Below are 19,484 nucleotides of genomic sequence, written 5' to 3'. Positions count from 1 at the left end.
TTGACACAAAAAGCAGTCACAGAATTGCACCAATTCCACATCCAGTTTCCTGAACATGTTAAGAGTAAAAGGAGTTCATAAACCAGAATGCAGTTTCTGAATTTTACATTTTAAACTGATGATGTTCTCATACAGAATGTCACATCACACCAGATATGTTTACATAATGTACAATACTTTCCGTTTTGTGGTCATACATGAATATTAACATACGTTTTCTGCCACCTCTCTTTCATTCTGGTGTTTAGTCGGAGTCAGAAAAAAATAATCATGTTACTTAAGTGTTATCTCTCTAGCAATAAAGAAAAATTGTATTTAGTGCATGCTTCATCATTTGTCAAAAAACATTTCTGAAAATAAAACTCAGTTACCCAATGGTTTACAAAGTAGAAAAATCATTCATTAGGATAAAAACGTGGTGGGATTTTAGGTCCATTTCCAAAGGACTGACTTCCTTGGCAGCACCACTGTCCTTTAGCAGAGGCCAGGATGCAAGTTCATGATCAAAGCAGGCGTGCTTGCAGGAGACCACTGCTTGACATTCAATTATGTGAGGCCCCTAGACCCCCTTTGACCACCCGCCTCTGCCGTCTTATTAGTGCTAGAAAATAGATGGAATTTTTGTGAAAATGTTAGGAACATTTCTGCTGTACATGATTTAGAAGTTCTCCAAATTTTTCAAATAGGTCTTCCACCCATTTTACATTTTTCATACAAAGTTGGACAATTTCTTCCTGTCCTAAATCTTCATTTTTTTTCTGCACAGAAGAAATCTAAAATAAAAAGAAATACCAAATTGGTTTATACTTATCACTTTATAAGCTCTTCATGAGGGCTTACTGTTTCTATATCCTGAATGAAAAGAGGATTTATAAACTCACCTACAAGTACAGATTTTTTAAAAAAATTCCATCCACGGAGAATGACTATTTCATATAAATTTGGGTGGTCTTATCCTATCATTTTTGACTACATGGGGGAAGGGAGGAAGGCTAGGAAAAGTGGTTCAAACTTTCTCAATTACTTCCATTTGTGTTAAAAGCCAAATGACAAATTTTGGGTAAGTTCTGCGTTTCAGAGCATTGTAAAAATAGCCAACATACTTTACATAACCATCTTTACTTTCTCCTTTGTTAGACAGAAGTTAGATTTATGAACGTCTTTCCATACCAGACCATTATCAAACACATGATTGTACAGCCTTGAGCCAACTTAACCCTTTTTAATTAAAAAACTGATAATGCTTCTCAAAAAAGCTTACTGTCTACAACCATTTAACCTCTGAGATTAATCCTTACATCCTATCCACCAAGTGTTATTATGGTCATACATAATTTCTGAGCAACTTAAATTGATGCTTAAAAGTTACAATTAAATTTTGACTATCATTTCTTCATGCCAAGGGACAAAACTCCCATTTTCTCTGCAATTAACTGGGATAAGGCCATTCTACAGATAAGGAGGACAGCAAGATATTCAAAGCAGTGACTAATGTGAATTAATTAAAGCAGGATCATTATACATTATAAGAGAAGAAAATGCAATAAAGTGCCATTTATTATGGCAACATAAAGCAAGTATAACAGCTTAAAAACATTACCACTTACAGCTCCTATGCAATGGTGAGCCTCAGATTAATCTGAGCACAACGCTTAGAGTATAGACACATTTTTAAAAACAATTTTTAACAATTCTCTTTAAAACATTAAAAAATACTGTAGCTAACTAGTGCATATAACAAAAAAGAAGCAGACTCACAGATATAGAGAACAAACTAGTGGTTACCAATGGGAGGCGGGAGGGGCAATATAGGGGCTGGGGAGTGAAAGGTGCAAACTGTTGGGTGTAAGACAGGCTACAGGGATATATTGTACAACAAGGGAATATAGCCAATATTTTGTAATAACTGTAACTGCAGTGTAATCTTAAAAAATTATATATATATAAATGCTGCAGTCTTAAAAGTTCAGAAAAACATACATTTCTTTTTTAAGTAAACAAAAAAGTAATTACCTCATCTTTACATATGAGATAAACATGATATTTATAATGATGGAGTGAATGATACAAAGAATACAACTGTATTTTCTCTGGATCAACAGCAAACTCCTATAAAAAGAAAAGAGTTTATAGATACATTTATTTCATGGAGCATCTGAACTAAGAATACTTTTATGAAAATACTAGACCAAATGTCTCAATGGAAATCTTAAAAATGACTTATATGGCTGGATATTAACATGTATTAATATGGACAAGAGACTTATTCAAAATAAGATTTTAAATTGTATTTAAAATCTTTATTCTTTTTCCTGAATATAAATATACACTATTTCAAAGAAGTTAATAAACATTACAAAAAATTTAAACAGTAAACATAGAAGATGACTTACAAGGTAAAAGAATTCTATAATTCTTGCTTCAGAGGTAAACAAAAGGTTAACAGTATGTCACATATTCTTCCATGTGCATGCTTCCATATGTATAACATATATCAATAACACTAATTTTGTAATAGGAAGGGAATCATACTATACATATTGTTCTGCAATTTTATTTTTTGTAACTTTTTCTTTAACCAAAGTAAAACTTGGATATCTTTCTATTTATTAAGCACCACCCTCCCAACAGAAATTATATGAGGGCAGGATTTTGGACCATTTTTCGCTGTTGTATTCCTAGTACTCAAAACTATATTTGGTATACTATAGGTACCAAATTTTTTAATTGAATGAATGAATCTCTTTTTTTAAAAAAGTACATATTACATTATCTGGGTGGCTCTTTTTTTATTTAGTCTCACGCTGGTGATATGTAACTGGAATTGTTCTTACAACTAATTCTACAATAAGCAAAGGCATACGGTTTTATGCATTTGTGAATGATTCTACAAAACACATTTTTGATGGGGAACTGATATGTTGCTAAACTGCTTTCCGAAAAGGCAATAATTTAGACTATGTTTGAAAATAAATGAATTCCAATTTTAATAATTTTACAGATATGGAATATTGAATCTTATGGAATGTGTGCATTCACTTATCTGTATGCATTTGTACCCAGTTACACACAAAAATATTAAAAATATAATTATAAGCATGGGATGATTATTAGTCTTATTTAGAAAATTTGTGAGCACTCACCATATGCCAGATACTGTGCTAGGAAATGGAGAAAAACAAAGAGTAAGAGCGAGTCCCTATTCTGTAGGCCAGAGCTGCTCATTCCTACCTGAAAACACTTCACATTTAACAACAGAGTAAAATATTTGCTTGTTTCAATGTTTGAAGCAGGATTTATATTGACAACTAGAAAAGGTATAATTACATCAATCAATATATACTTACTTGTGCAGATTTAGTAGTTGTTTTAGAAGTTCTTAGAGTTTTTTTATTATAAGCTTTGCCATTCATTTTGATTTTAGAAATAGCAGATCCCGCACTTTTTGCTTTAGAGTCTCGAGTAATTATTGTTAGTTCAGGAAAACTTTCCAAGGCATTCTTTAAAATAAAATAAAGCAAAAATAACTGACATCAGAAGAAAGTGATCTCAACTACTTCCAGCTATTCAAAACTTATTTTTTAAAAATATAGAAATATATTCATACATGTACATATACACAAAAAATATATGTGGGGGGGTACTGATGGGGTGCGGTAAATATATACAATCTATACATACATACACAAACATATGTGGGGTGTTAAACATGGCCACAAATTCTCTGTAGCTCCTCCCATCAAGATGTGGAACCTACTTCCCCATCCCCTGGATCTGGGTCAAACTTATGACCTGATTTAAGCAACAGCATGTGACACTATGGGGACTCCCGAATGAGTAAGAGTGTTCCTTCCAGTAATGCCTCTCTGGCTTTAAGGCAGGGGAAAGAAGGACATTTGTAAGCTTCAACTGTTTATAAACAGTTTCAACCTTCAAGGCCACTCTTTTCCAAACTCTATATAGGTTCCCAAGCACCTGGTATTGTGACCCCTCAAACAGTGCATTTTAAAACAACTTAATTTTTTAAATAAAAGTGTAGGAGTGAACTGTTTCAATCAATAGAAATAATAGAATTTTTGGCATTTCCTACCATAATGAGCTATTTGTTTCTAGCTTCATTCTAACTTTTAATACTGTGTGCATATTTTGGCTTTGAAATGCAAATTACTATAAATGAAAACTATCTATCATAGACATCACTATTATCATTTATAGTTATACTAAATAACTATAATTTCAAAATTAGAAATTGTTTTTTTCTGTGAAAACAAGAATATGAAAATGAATTTTTCAGTTGTTCACCATAAACTATTGCATAAGATTTAAATATCTACTGAGTCTATTAAATTCCAAGTGGTGGCTTTATTTTTCTTTTTTTAAGATTTATTTATTATTTATTTATTTTATTTATTTATTTTTGGCTATGTCGGGTCTTAGTTGCGGCACGCAGGATCTCCACTGAGGTGTGCAGTCTTCTCTCTCTAGTTGTGGCGTGCAGGCTCCAGGGCGTAGACTCTGCAGTTTGTGGCACACAGGCTCTCTAGTTGAGGCGCGTGAGCTCAGCAGTTGTGGTGCACGGGCTCAGTTGCCCTGCAGCACGTGGGATCTTAGTTCCCTGACCAGGGATCGAACCCGGCTCCCCTGCATTCTAAGGTGGATTCTTTACCACTGGACCACTGGGGAACTCCCGGTGGCTTTATTTTAATACAAGTTGTTAGAGAACTGGTTTGACATCTCTAAAATGGTTAGCCAAAACTGGTCATTTTTAAGATTTAGTAAATATTCAGATAACAACATTCCATTGTCTGCAGAAAACATGGTATTTCTCCCCAAAATATTTCATTTGAAGACAGCAGTTAAACAGAAAATACTGGACTAGGAGTGGGCAGAACAAATTCTTAGCACGGGGTGTCTTACTAGCTTCTGACCTTTTTCTTTCCCCTCTGCAAGTATCAATACATGTCAGTGAAGAATACAGGACTACTAGTCACAGTTTGGTGTCACATAACCTCTAAATCAATCTCAGAGCCTTAATTTTCAACTAGCTAAAATGAAGTCGATTTTCACTTTTATGTGGAGTTCAGATAAAATAGGGATGTGAAAAAGCTATACAAATTGCCCAAAGGAGTTGACAACTTATGTCCACACATAAGTTCCCACAGACTTGTCTAGCAGTTAATTGCCAGGACTAGGAAGCAACCAGTCCTTCAGTAGGTGAATGGATAAACTGTGGTGCATTCAGACAATGGATTATTATTCAGGCTAAAAAGAAAAACTATTATGCCGTGAAAAGACATGGCAGAACCTTAAATGCATATTAGTAAGTGAAAGAAGCCAATCTGTAGCCAAAGCTACATAGTGTATGGTTTCAACTATATGACATTCTGGAAAAGGTAAAACTATGGAGTAAAAGTAAAAAGATCAGTGGTTGCCAGAGGCTGGGGGAGAGAAAGGGATGAACTGACAGACCACAGAGGATTTGGGCGGCAGTGAAACTACTCTGTACGATACTATGACAGTGGTTATGTCTGTCCAAATCGATGGAATGTACAAGAGTGAACTGTAAACTATGGACTTTGGGTTGTAATGATGTGTCAGTGCAGGTTCATCAGTGTGACATTCTGGTGGGAGATGCTGGTAATGGGAGGTTATTCAGGTGTGGCGACAGGGGACACATGGAAACTCTGTACTTCCTGCTCAATTTGGCTGTGAACCTAAAACTGCTCCAAAAAACAGTCTTTTTTTTTTTTTTTTTTTTCGGTATGCGGGCCTCTCACTGCTGTGGCCTCTCCCGTTGCGGAGCGCAGGCTCCGGACGCACAGGCCCAGCGGCCACGGCTCACGGGCCCAGCCGCTCCGCGGCACGCGGGACCCTCCCAGACCGAGGCACGAACCTGTGCCCCCCGCACCGGCAGGTGGACTCCCAACCACTGCGCCACCAGGGAAGCCCAAAACAGTCTATTTTTTAAAAAGCTAAAAACTTCTCTTGAGAGAGATATAATCAAATGATTCTAGGTGTTACATGTTATACTTTGAATAAGAAAAGGCGGGAAAATTTTGACTACTAAGTAGCTTCTATGATATATTTTCTGAGTTTAGATTAGCTTTTTGTTCTCTATTTCTGGTAACACCAAAAACCAATTTATAGTGCCAAGATACATTAACAGATGTATATACCTCTTACCATTAGGTGAGGATCAATTTTTCCTCAGATACTGAGTAATGCAGGCAAGTAAAGGGAATTTTGATAACTGTGCTAAGGCCAATTTTAAGTATATATGAAATGTGAAATTTTTAAAGAGGTTTAAAGAAAAACAAGACTGGAATACAGTAGTTTAAAGGAAGTATTTTTGAAAACATTTGGAAATTATTATATATAAGGAATACTAGATGAATATAAAAACCTGAAAAATGAATTTAAGCAGAGAAAAGCAAATGATTAACACTAAGAATATACTTAAAATAAAAAGACAAGCTCAGACAAGACTCATAATGAATAAAAATCAAATTTTTGTTGGGTGGAAAAATCTTATAAAACTGAGAATGACTTCCCCAAATTTTCTTTCCTATTATAGCTAAGACTACGATTGCCACTGAGTTTGCTAATAAACCACCAGACGGAAATACCTTGAATGACTGATCCAAATGAAGATTCAAAAGGAGTCTCTTTCGGTTATCATTCAGCATGCTATCTATTTTTTTCATATGAGGCAAAAGTAGCTCATCTAAAACAAGATAAAAATTTATTGTGACAGGATAAACTATCAACAAAAAAACTTGTTAGAAATACTGCTTTTCTTTAAAACATTAATAGATTGACATTAAATTCATTGATTATGTAAAGTATTGACTTTAAAATATTGCACATGAAGCTTTTTGAACAAAAGTTACCTTGAAAAAATAGGTTTACAACAGCTAAGTGAGAAAGAAGCAGCAAAGTGTGATGACAGAATCAAAAGTCCTGGGTTTTAACCCCATCTATGCCACCAGAACTGATCAACCAGTGGGCTAACTGCCTAATCTCTTCAGACCTCATTTACCATATGAACAATAACAGTATTCCAAAACATAAATTTAACATTAAAATTTTTTATAAAATACTGAGTATGGTATTCTTAATTCACTATAGTTTGGGGCAAAGAAAAAGTAAGGCAAGAAAAATAGTCAAAATCCAGTTTCAAATACACAAGGGAAGAGTCAAAATAGTTATTTGAGAAAAGGGGAGAGTAAAAGTATGATGAAGGTTTCTTACCCAAAGATTATGATTTCTTTCTTACCCTTCTGAAACTTTAAGCTCTTTTAAGAGAAACACTTTCAGAGTATAAGTTAATTACTTTTAGTGCTGTATTAAATATTTTAGCTTACTAAACTATTTCTTAATTTATCAGCATAACAACATATTATAATACTAATTAGCTTTAATGGCCTTTCTGAAAATGTATACATAACCCTCGGAATCTGGTTGCTAATTTCATAGCTAAACAAAATGACTCTTTATATTTGGAGAATAAACACAAGCACAGAGACCAGCAAAAGAACACTTTCCTCAAATTGAAGAAAAAGTCCTCAGTAAGGAATGCTTTCTAAGGTCACCACAACACACCTGATAGCTTTCTTTTTATCTTTCTAGCAGTGATTAAATCTATTCAAATATTATAAAAATTTACATTTCACACAAATAATTTTTAAACATTTGTGGATTATTTTTAAGTATTACCATTAAATTTTTCATCCCTCATTTTAAATGGAGAAAAATTTTTTTAAAGATGATAAGCAATAGAAAAAAAATCATTTAAAATACAACCACCCAGAAATGATCACTACTAAGAAATGTGTATTTTATGATGCAAGGAGTTTTGATTGAGAGAGAAAACGTTTACTGGCCAAAATGCTGACCTAGGGAATTAATTTTGGGTTTTGATTGTGGCTCTTCTACCACTAACTTGTTCTGTAACTTTAGGAAACACATTTAATATCTTCTCTAACGTCTCTTCCAGCTCTACAGTCGTTGATGTATGAATTACTGCCTCTGATTATATAGTCAAAAAAGCAAGACTAGAAATTAGAAGACCTTGGATTTAATCCTTTCTCTGCTACTTGCAAGTTGTGGGCTCTTAAGCAAGTCACTTAACCTTTTTGAGCGTCATTGTCTTCACCCAAAACATGGCTGTCTGAGTTGTTCTGGGATTAATATAGAATAATGTATGTTATAGTATGTGGAAATAATAAAACAATATACATTATTTGGCATTGCTGTTGAAGTATATTGTTACTGATTATTCATTGTTACTCTCTTTTTGATCTTACACTTGTTCAACTCATTTTGATAGAAGGATAATGGAAACTGACTCGTTAATCCTTTTATTCTCTCTTCTAGTTGTCCCTGGTGAATGCTATAGTAGCTGAAGGGTAAATGTTAGTGAGCAACATTAGATATATAAATTACCAGTTTATTTCGTATGTCAATTTCATCCCTACTCTACCATAAGAAAAAGTTACTAAAGGAAGAGTAAAAAAGGAATAATATTAATAAATATAACCCATGGCATTTATTGTTTTACTACTAATTGATTAGAAAATAATTACTCTGTGATGTATTTTTTACTGGACACGAATATACAATTTTAATCTTTACACCATTATTATCTGGTTCATCTTTCCAATTATTAGAAAACAGAATATATTGACATCTGGACCTTCCAAGCAACTCAGACAATTGGTGAAATGTTATGAGGATGATAAAGATTCTAGAATTGAAAGAAACTAGTGGGTAGTTACATAATATTCTCATGAGTAGAAATCAATAAAAATATATTCAATATAAAATTGTTCATATATTCAAACAATTCATGAAAAGCTATGACCCCATTTTATAGAATCAATGTATCAACAGTTTGTTAACTGACAACATATACAAAAACCACATATTAAACATGTAACTAACAGAGAAGAATAAAAAAGATCCAGAAAGTACTACCAAGAAAGTACTACTTAGCAGACTGTACCGTTGCTCTTCTCTAAGGCTTGCATTGTGTCAGGATCCAAAGCAATGCTAACAAGCAATTCCATGTAACTCTTAAAGGTTTCCTTCATTGCTCTTGTGTTCAAAAAACGAGTGACAAAGGGAGCTGGAGGATTAAATTCTGGGAGGGAGAAAAGATGAAATATTAAATACTCCTTCCTGACAACTTTAAAAACACTCTGCTCTATAACAAGAGCCTATAAGCAAATAAAAGGTTGTAGATAAAATTTCTTCAAATTCAAGGTTCTCTCACTCTGCCTTTAAAACACCCTGGGTGAGAGATTCTCAAAGGTGGTTTTGCACATCACAATCACTAGAGAGCTTTTAAAACAAAACAAAAAAACCCAGATTGCTGGACTTATTAAAACAGGATCTGGGGTGGTAATGGTGATGAAGCTTAAATGTTATACTTTTTAAAAAGTTCCCAGGTGCCTCTGAAGCCCAACACCAGCCCAGCATTTGGAAACATCTGCCCCATAGGAACCTGTTTCTCCTCCCCTGGCCCTACCAGACATCTGCTGCCAGGTCGTACTACTTCAAAACTGATGGTTTCTCTACAGTGTTTAATTAGTAAAGAAACCATAAAACACCTAATGTATGAATTAATATATACATATCTCTTCTTTCTACTTCTACACTTAAATTACTGTAAAATTCTGGTTTAGAGTCAACACATATTAAAAAAAATTTTAATGTAAACATAGCCTGTGCATAAAGAAAATTTCACTCAAATTCAATGGCAAGAACTGCAAGATTAGAGGTGTGTCTGAATTTTGACTCTTTTCATTCAAGTATAGAACTATTATCATGGCCTTTAACAGGGGTTCCTAGACTTTGGTCCACGGACCCCTCGGGGTCTCCCCCCATAACCATTTCAGGGGTCTCTGATGTCAAATTGTTTGCCTAATAATATTAAGATGTTATATACCTTTTTCACTCTGTTGACATTTGTAAAAGTAATGTTGGGTAAAACTGCTGGGGCCTTACCTAGCCTGAATTGAGGCAGTGACACCAAACTGTACTAGTAGCCATATACTTTGCCATGACTGTCATCTAACTGCCATGAATTTGAAGGAAAAAAAAAAACAATTTCCCTTAAGAATAATCCTTGATGAAGCAGTAATAATTATTAATTGTATTAAATCTCTACTCTTGAGTAAATGTCTTAAAATTCTGTGGGATGAAATAAGAGGTACATATAAAGCATTTGTGCTATGAAGTATGACAGTTTTCTCCAGGAAAAGCATCCATGTAACTGTTTGAATTACAAGATGAACCAGCCACCTTTTCCCCCATTGGGATACCAATTTTATTTGAAAAAAATGACTGACAGATACACTATGCCTATTCAGACTTGGGTATTTGGCAGACATTTTCTTAACAAAGTGAACCTGTCACTGCAAGGAGAACAACTGACAGTATTTGTTGCCAATGATAAAATTTGAGGTTTCAAGTGAAAATCAGAATTCCGGAAAACTTGTTTCCACCACTGTGAGCCTGACAACATTCCAATACTTAAAGACTTCATTGATGAAATCAGTGTTGACATTAAAAATGTCATTTCTTTGATACTGCAAAAATGTATGATGTAAATGTAAGAACTAAAACCATAAGACTCTTAGAAGAAAATACAAGGATAAATCTTCACGACCTTGGATTTGCAATGGATTCTAAATATGACACCAAAAACATGAGCAATGAAAAAAAAATAGATAAATTTGGCTTCATCAGAATTTCAGACTTTTGTGCATCAAAGGACATTATCAAGAAAGTGAAATACTGTGCTCACTTCAGCAGCACATATAGTAAAAAAAAAAAAAAAAAAAACCTGAAATATCTACAGAATGGGAGAAAATGTTTTCAAATCATATGTCTAATAAGGGTTTAATATCTATAATATATAAAGAACTCCTACAACTCAAGAACAAAAGGAGACATGAACTGGGCAAAGGATTTGAATAGACATTTCTCCAAAGAAGATAAGCAAATAGCTAGTAAGCAACTGAAAAGATGTTTAAGATCATTAGTCATTAGGGAAATACGAATCAAAACCACAATGAGGGGCTTCCCTGGTGGCGCAGTGATTGAGAGTCTGCCTGCCGACGCAGGGGACACGGGTTCGTGCCCCGGTCCGGGAGGATCCCACATGCTGCGGAGCGGCTGGGCCCGTGAGCCATGGCCGCTGGGCCTAGCGGCTGGGCCCGAGAGCCATGGCCGCTGAGCCTGTGCGACCGGAGCCTGTGCACCGCAACGGGAGAGGCCACCACAGTGAGAGGTCTGCGTACCACAAAAAAAAAAAAAAAAAAACAAAAAAAAACCCACAATGAGATACCACTTCACACCTACTAGAATAGCTATAATCAAAAAACAAAATATAACAAGTGTTGGTGAGGATGTGAAGAAATTGGAACCCTATGCATTGCTAGTGGGAATGTAAAATGGTGCAACCACTGTGGAAAAAGTTTGGCAGTTCCTCAAAAAGCTAAACATATAATTATATGACTCAGCAATTCCACTCTTAGGTATATAAATAATTGAAAACAAGGACACAAACAGATACTTATATGCCAATGTTCACTGCAGCATTATTTACAACAGCCAAAATGTGGAAGCAACCCAAGTGTCCATCAATAGATAAAAAGATAAACAAGAACATACAATGGATAAACTTACAATGGAATTATATTCAGTCATAAAAACTAGTAAGTTCTAATATATGCTATGTAACATGGATGTACCTTAAAAACATTATGCTAAGTGAAATAAGCCATGCTTATATGAGATATGTAGAGTAGGCAAATTCATGGTGACAGAAAATAGATTAGAGATTCCCAGCAGCTGGAGGAAAGGGAGAATGAGGAGTTATAGCCTAATGGTTACAAAGTTTCTGTTTGGGGTGATCAGGAAGTTTTGGAAATAGCTGTGACAGTTGAGCAACAGTGTGAATATAATTAATGCTGCTGAATCGTACACTTAAAAATGGTTATAAGTGGCAAGTCTTATGTTATATATATTTTACCACATTTTAAAATGTGGGGGCTTCCCTGGTGGCGCAGTGGTTAAGAGTCTGCCTGCCGATGCAGGGGACACGGGTTCGTGCCCCGGGGCCGGGAAGATCCCACATGCCGCAGAGCGGCTGGGCCCGTGAGCCATGGCCGCTGAGCCTGCGCGTCCGGAGCCTGTGCTCCGCAACGGGAGAGGCCACAAGAGTGAGAGGCCCGCGTACCGCAAAAAAAAAAAAAAAAAAAAAAGTGGAAAAAAAATGAAATAGACTATGTACATCAATGAGCTAACAGATATTTTCACATGACCAAAAAATGTTATAAAATCATTCATGGATGAAAGATACCTCAAAGGGTAAAACAAACCAATAGATTTTAATATAACAATCATGAAAAGTTGAAGAAGCTACGACTTGTCAAGTTTATCAAATAAAATCCTTTGAGTATCAAAGAAAAATATCCATAATTATCTGAAAAGGTAATCAAAATACTCCTCTATTTCCCAACTACATAGCTAATGTGAGGCTGGGTATTCTTCATATACTTTAACCAAAATAATATATAATAACACTGAATACAGAAGAAAATATGAAAATGCTATTCTTCTAACTAAATACAATTGTTTAAAAAAACTTATGTGAATATGTAATGGGTTTATTTAAAATAAAATTGTTTTAACTGATACTTGGTAATATACATAGATACAGGCCACACACACAAAAAGTGTTCTGGAATCCTCAGTAAATTTGAAGATTATAAAGAAGTCTTGAAACAAATAGCTTGAAAATCACCAGCCTATAAATCTATGTTTATTATCAATATTTGCCTTCTTTTTAAGAAGCACTAAAAATGTTTGCCTGTTAGTGACACCTAGTGGTAACTCAAGTTACCAATGAAAGAACATTTTCACCTTGACTGTCATTTGAGGAAGCTGTACAAAGAAGTGAGTGCAAATTCAGAACCCAAACTTCTCTAAACAGTAGGCAGAATGCTAACTGCGAAATTACGTATAATGCCTTCCACACATACTCAAAGCACTAAATTTCTTTATAAATTCCAATGTGCCTACTTCTAAACAGTTCACAAGTAGCTTTTAAAAACAATACATTTAGGGCTTCCCTGGTGGCGCAGTGGTTGAGAGTCCGCCTGCCGATGCAGGGGACACGGGTTTGTGCCCCGGTCCGGGAAGATCCCACATGCCGCGGAGCGGCTGGGCCCGTGAGCCACGGCCACTGAGCCTGCGCGTCCGGAGCCTGTGCTCCGCAACGGGAGAGGCCACAACAGTGAGAGGCCCGCGTACCGCAAAAAAAACAAAAACAAAAACCAAAAAAAACCCCAATACATTTAAAGTAAACTTCTGTACTGAAGAGTTTTTATTATGATTCTGTTTCTATCCAAGTAATCTCTAAGATCAGCTCCCAAGCAGTGATACTTTCAATGTCAGAAACCATCCTGGACATCAACCTCAACAGTGCCCCCAACACCCGATTCATCATTCAAGTTCTGCCAAGATTACATCCTGAATTTCTCAAATGTGTCCTCTCTCCTCCATCCCTGCTGCCAAAACTTAGGTTCAGACTTTCAATTTATGCCTGAACTGTGATGTCACGTAATTCAAATTCAGATTTTACCATGTTGCTCCCTTACTTAAATCCCTCCAAGGACTCCCCTTTGCTTACAGGATCCCAAGCTTTTTAGCTTTACCATGGCATATGCAGCCTTCCATCATCCTTTCATCTTTTCCTGACTACCTTCAAATGTATGCTCTAGAAGAAGGGTCAGCAAACTTTTTCTGTAAAGGGCCAGATGATAACTATTTGGGGCTTTAATGGTCATATACTCTCTGTAGTAACTACTCAAATCTGTCACTGTAATGGGAAAGTAACTGTATGAAAATATGTAAATGAATTCCAGTGTTCCAATAAAACTTTATTTACAAGAGTAGGCTGCAGATCAGATTTGGCCCACTAGCAGTAGTTTGCCTACTTCTGCTCTAGACTACTGAACTGCTAGAAATTTCTTGCATATATTACACAACAAGTTTGATGGCTGATGGAATGTTTCCTGGTATATTCTGTATTTTACAGCTATCTCAGGTTTAAGTTCTAATGAAGTAAATTTCAATATATATAGCCTACATAAATGCTCTTTTGGTGTCTTCAACAGTTTTTAACAGCATAGAAGGGTTCTAAGGTCAAAAAGTATGATAACTGCTATCTATTTCAACCTTTTCACTTTATAAAAGAGAAACTAAGGCACAGTTATCTAGCTTAGTCATGGGCAAATATATGCCTAAGCAGAACTTAATTAGGTAGCTAAATTCCCTAATTAAGGAAAAGTAAATACATTTTGAATTGTCAGCATCACTGCTCCTCCCCATTAATGTACATAATCTAAAGTTATCAAAGTATTCGTTTCATGGAGAACTCACCCTCATCATCACTACTACTAGAGTGGATCTCAGGAGATGAGTCAGATTGGGATGATGAAAATTCTTCTTTCCATTTCTTCCTTTTCTTTGGTGGTGGCTCAGCCTTTACTTTTAGCTGTTTAACTTTGGGTTTCATGGAAGGGGCTTTTGTCGTTGTAGTTTTTGGTGTTGGAGGATCAGAAGTTTTACTGCTACTACTTTGCTTAGCCTGAACAGTTCTGCAATGTTACAAACAGACTTCATTAACGCACTGAAATCTTGTCAAATTAAAATAAATCAGACAAGGGATTTCCCCGGCAGTCCAGTGGTTAAGACTCCGTGCTTCCACTGTAGGGGGCAGTGCAGGTTCGATCCCTGCTCAGAGAACTAAGATCCCACATGCCATGTGATGCGGCCAAAAATAAATAAAATAAATGAGACACAAACCCAAGAAACACTGGTGAAGGAAAGTTTATTTACCTCACCAGTATCTCCGAAATAAAGTCTAAGTCCTACACATCTCCAATGGTGATTCCTCCAAAAGTCTCTTGAAATATACTCTTTAACCACTGACATTCAATATTCAGTTAATAAGGGACCATATTAATTCCATCCCTATTTCTCTCTCTCCCTCCACTCTTCCTTTCCCTTTGTAAATTCATTTTCCTGACTATGAGGCTGTACACGGCAGATGATCAATGGACTTATAGTCATGTCAGAAACTCTCGCAGGCTCTGGTGGTTCCAGGTTTTGATGTGGAATCCCAACTGCACCTGTTCCAGAGCCCCTCAATAAGATTTGCTATATACTAGTTCTGGAGATTTGAGGGAGTGGATAAAATTGCATCATAAAAATAAGGTGGGCTGTGTCCAATAAGTTGGAATATTCATTAAACTAGATCTTCCTAGCACTAGATTGAGAATATCAAGGTTCACACCCCCTTTCCCATACAGATCAAAGGGAATGTGGCTAGGTCATCTGTTTTCCAAATTCACGCTCCAGACAACCCAGAGTCACATTAATACATGATGACAATTCTACTGTACTTGTAATGTACAGGCTCAATTTTTTTCATTTTAAATTTGACATTCCGTTATTATTTTCACTTTATTTATGGATTAAAAAAGAGGGCTTAGAAAGGTTATCATTTTTTTCTTTCTTTTTTTTTTTTTGGCCACACTGCATGTGGGATCTTACTTCCCCGACCAGGGATCCAACCCGGGCCCCTCTGCAGTGGAAGCACGGAGTCTTAACCACTGGCCCACCAGGGAAGTCCCTAGAAAGGTTATCTTAATCTAGGTCACAAAAAGATGGATTCAAACCTTTAGACTGTAAATCCAATTTTTTTCACTATACTAGGGTGACACCAAAAGGACTCAGGAAGAAAAGGGTACCCATCCCACCATGATAGCCATGGGCTTTACAGTTCCTGTCTCATTACTTCAAAAAGAATCACTTATTACATCAGGCACTGAATTTTCAGACTTGTACATAATGGAAAAAAAAAAAATCAGCCTCTTTAATTGATGTAATTCTTTGTACAAGACATTGCCAATAATAAGCCTTCCAATAATTACTACAAACATATTACATAAAATAATAAATACCTGATAGTTTGTGAAGGCTTATTTCTTGGCTTTTTGGAACACACTCTGACATACTCCTTTTTGTTAGTGTTTTCAATGAACTTCACATATATCCTTTTGTATTTACTCTTTGCATCTCCAAAATATCCAAGGTACTAAGAAAAGAAACACTTTGAATTACATAATTGTACATTCTGTACATAAAATATTACTTTGTTGTCCTGACAGACTGTCATAGAGCCATCCTTCAAGTTTTTCAGAATGCAGCTCTGGTCAGGCTAATTGTACCCTCAATAAAAATGATTCCAGCCTCACTCTTAACCGCAAGCCCATATATAGATGCAATCTTATTTGGCTAATCATCAGATGCTCACTTACTCAGTGCTATTTAACAACTACTTATGTAGAAAAATAATTCTGTAAGTCTTCTTGGTAAATCAGGATATTTGACTGGCAGAATAATCAATATAAGAGTCTCTGAGTCCATCTGAATTCTTCACAGACTAACACTAATTCCTTTCCTTTATTTAAAAAATAAAAAGTTAAGCAATTTAAGTAGCTGGTATTTAGACATTAATTTTATTTTAAAATCAGTATGATATACTCTGTAGTTCAATTTTAATATTTTATCTCAGAATTGCTCAATATACATACATTAAACAATACATTTAAATTTACATCATTCTGTATTTTACCCAGGATCACTGTCAAAAAATAGGAAGGTTAATGTAAACAAGCATTTTACTTACACTATTTGTAGCAGCAAATTCTCTTTGCCCATCTCGAATTTCAGGAACAAACTTCTGTAATAAAGCTTTTTGTACTTTCCAAATAGCTGGGGGTTCTTTTCCTGCTTTTAAAGCCTCCTGTAATAAGAAGTATTAACAACATTTATAGAAACTAGCAACATATTCTAGATTTATAGAATCTTAGAGCTGAAAGGAATCTTAAAGACCTACCTAGCTCAACCTTTTATCTTTTACCTAGCTGAACTTTTGCAGTAATTCTTTTAAGTCGGCTATTCAATCTCTGCTTAAATTCTTCCAGAAACAGAGAGCACAAACATGCAAAGTAACCCATTACCCTTTTGTATAGCTATTGGAAAGTTTTCCACTAATGATACTGTCATACATTATTTATGCAATTTTATAACAGTATGTACATATTCAAAAAGACCAGAAACAAATATGCCAAAATATTAACAGTTAATTGTGAATGGAAGGAATATAGATAATTTAAATATTATGTTCTTCATTGTATTTTTAATACCATTTCTCTCCACCCCAATTAAAAAATAAAATCAAAAGCAAGCAAACAAAAACCCAAAAATAAGTTTTCTTAAACACTGCTAAAAATTTCTTACATGAAATTGTAACATTCTGCAATTTGAAATTGTGAAAAAAGTCTAATTCTACTTTTACATTGTATTCCTGTTATTTTCTTTAAACTTTTAAATTAGATAAATAACCATTTTCTCCAAACTTCTAATAATACAAATGACTTAGAAGCTTTGAAAAAAATTAACATTTCAAAACTGCTCTAATTATTAGTAGCTAAATGTAATATACTGACCAGTCAGAAATACACAAAACTCAGAGATGAGTTAAAATCATTTTAAGCTATTTTCCTTTTCAAAATACCTGACAGCTCTAGTTTGATTTCATTATTTAACAATTATGACAACAGATTATAAAAATATAATTTTTCACAATTCAAGCTAGATGCGTGGTATTAAAAGTCATCATGAAGGCTACCATAGGGCACGCCCATTAAGCTATGACCTTTATACCTGTGAACATTCACATCACCTTAAAAGTCTCTATGTCTTCTATCTTTACCACAAATTCATCACGCTCTCTGTATTGGCCTTCTCCTCCACTTTCTGTGTTCTCCTCATCTGTAAAACCTTCTATGGCAACAGTGTCCTGTCCTTTTGCAAACTGGTCTGAAGGAAGACCATCAAGTTCGATGGACTTTGGGGGTTCTGCAGAGTTTATATTTTCCAGCATATTTACTGCAGATGAAGTAGAGTAGAGAGGTTCTTGCTTAACTGCACCCACAGTGGTGGAGGAAGTAGTAGCAGTACCAGTAGTATTGGCAGTTGGACTAGTAGTTGCCACCTGTAGGGCTTCTGAAACTAGATCAAGCAAATGCAAATTAGTAATACAAATTATTAAACATTTACTTGCTTTGAGTAAAATCTGAACAGTTTACAAAGAAAGACCTTATTATTTTTGCCATGAAATTGTTTGAAACAATGAAATTAAAGAATGGTTGTTGAACTTCCAAGAACCAAAGTGGTGAGAATTACATCTGGATAACAATTAGACAGAGAACCTCCATCAATCTAAACTCACCCCTACTTCCACTTAAGTATTTAGCACAAAAATATTTTTAAAAGAATAGAGACAAAAAAGTGATACAAGACAAGGAAGGGTCAGCTAACTGAAACTGAATTCCTAGAAGAAGAAAAGCTGATTGGATGTGGAAAACAAAAACAGCACCCCCCAAATACTTTGAAATAGCAGTAGAAGCTACTGAAATAAAAAGGATTATAAAGTAATGTTATGAAAAACTGTATGCTAACAAATAACTTAGATGAAATGGACAAATTCCTAGAAAGACACAAACTACCAAAAGAACTCAAGGAGAAAGAGAACATCTGAATAGATCAATAACAAGGGAATAAAAGAAATTAAGAACATCCCACAAAGATAAGCACAGACCCAAATGGGTACACAGGTGGGTTCTATCAAGAGTTAAGTAAGAATTAATACCAATCCATTATAAACTCTAAAAAATAAGAGGAAACACTTCCCAACTCATTCAAGGCCAGTATTATTCCAATACCTAAACCAGACAAAAATACCATGAAAAAACTACAGACCAGTATCCCTTATGAATACAAACACAAAAACCTTCAGCAAAATATGAGCAAATATACCAATATATAAAAGAATTATACATCATAACCAAGTGGCTTTTATCCTAGGAATGCATGCTTGGTTTTAACAGCTGAAAATCAATCAATCACCATATTAATATAACAAAGGACAAAACCACAGGATCATCAGAATAGGTCCAGAAAAAGCATTTGGCAAAATTCAGTATCATGAATTTAAACACTTTCATGATAAAAACACTCAAGAACCTAAAAATAGAAGGGAACTTCTCCAACCTGATAAAGGCCATCTACAAAAAACCCACAGCTAACATCATACTTAATGGTAAAAAATGAGATGCTTCCCCCTAAGAAGGATGTCTGAAGAAATAAAACTGTATCTGCAGATGAAATGATCTTGTATACAGAAAATCCTAAGGAATCCACTAAAAAACTATTAGAATAAATAAATTTAGCAAGTTTGCAGGGCATAAGATAAATATATAAAAATCAATTGTATTTCGAAATGCTTGCAATGAGCCATCCAAAAACGAATTTAGAACAAAATTCCATTTATAATATCA

General features: G+C 35.0%; 1 protein-coding gene across 5 annotated transcripts in view; it reads right to left on the bottom strand.

The window, feature by feature from the left end:
• Positions 1 to 214: 214 nt before the first annotated feature.
• QSER1 (glutamine and serine rich 1) overlaps positions 215 to 19,484 on the bottom strand; it is a 78,963-nt gene continuing 59,693 nt past the window's right edge. For all 5 annotated transcript variants that reach the window (XM_055091420.1, XM_055091422.1, XM_055091421.1 and 2 more), the window contains 9 exons: positions 17,828 to 18,156; positions 16,769 to 16,885; positions 16,041 to 16,174; positions 14,455 to 14,672; positions 9,005 to 9,142; positions 6,627 to 6,724; positions 3,348 to 3,500; positions 2,014 to 2,109; positions 215 to 773 (listed from right to left, as the gene is read on the bottom strand). In XM_055091420.1, coding sequence (XP_054947395.1) covers positions 633 to 773; positions 2,014 to 2,109; positions 3,348 to 3,500; positions 6,627 to 6,724; positions 9,005 to 9,142; positions 14,455 to 14,672; positions 16,041 to 16,174; positions 16,769 to 16,885; positions 17,828 to 18,156 — 1,424 coding nt within the window. In that variant the 3' untranslated portion in view covers positions 215 to 632. The remainder of the gene's footprint in view (positions 774 to 2,013; positions 2,110 to 3,347; positions 3,501 to 6,626; positions 6,725 to 9,004; positions 9,143 to 14,454; positions 14,673 to 16,040; positions 16,175 to 16,768; positions 16,886 to 17,827; positions 18,157 to 19,484) is intronic.

Source organism: Physeter macrocephalus, chromosome 16 (genome assembly GCF_002837175.3).
Source record: "Physeter macrocephalus isolate SW-GA chromosome 16, ASM283717v5, whole genome shotgun sequence".
NCBI lineage: Eukaryota > Metazoa > Chordata > Mammalia > Artiodactyla > Physeteridae > Physeter > Physeter macrocephalus.
The sequence above is the reverse complement of the archived record's forward strand: the minus strand, read 5'-3'. Positions and strand labels throughout refer to the sequence as shown.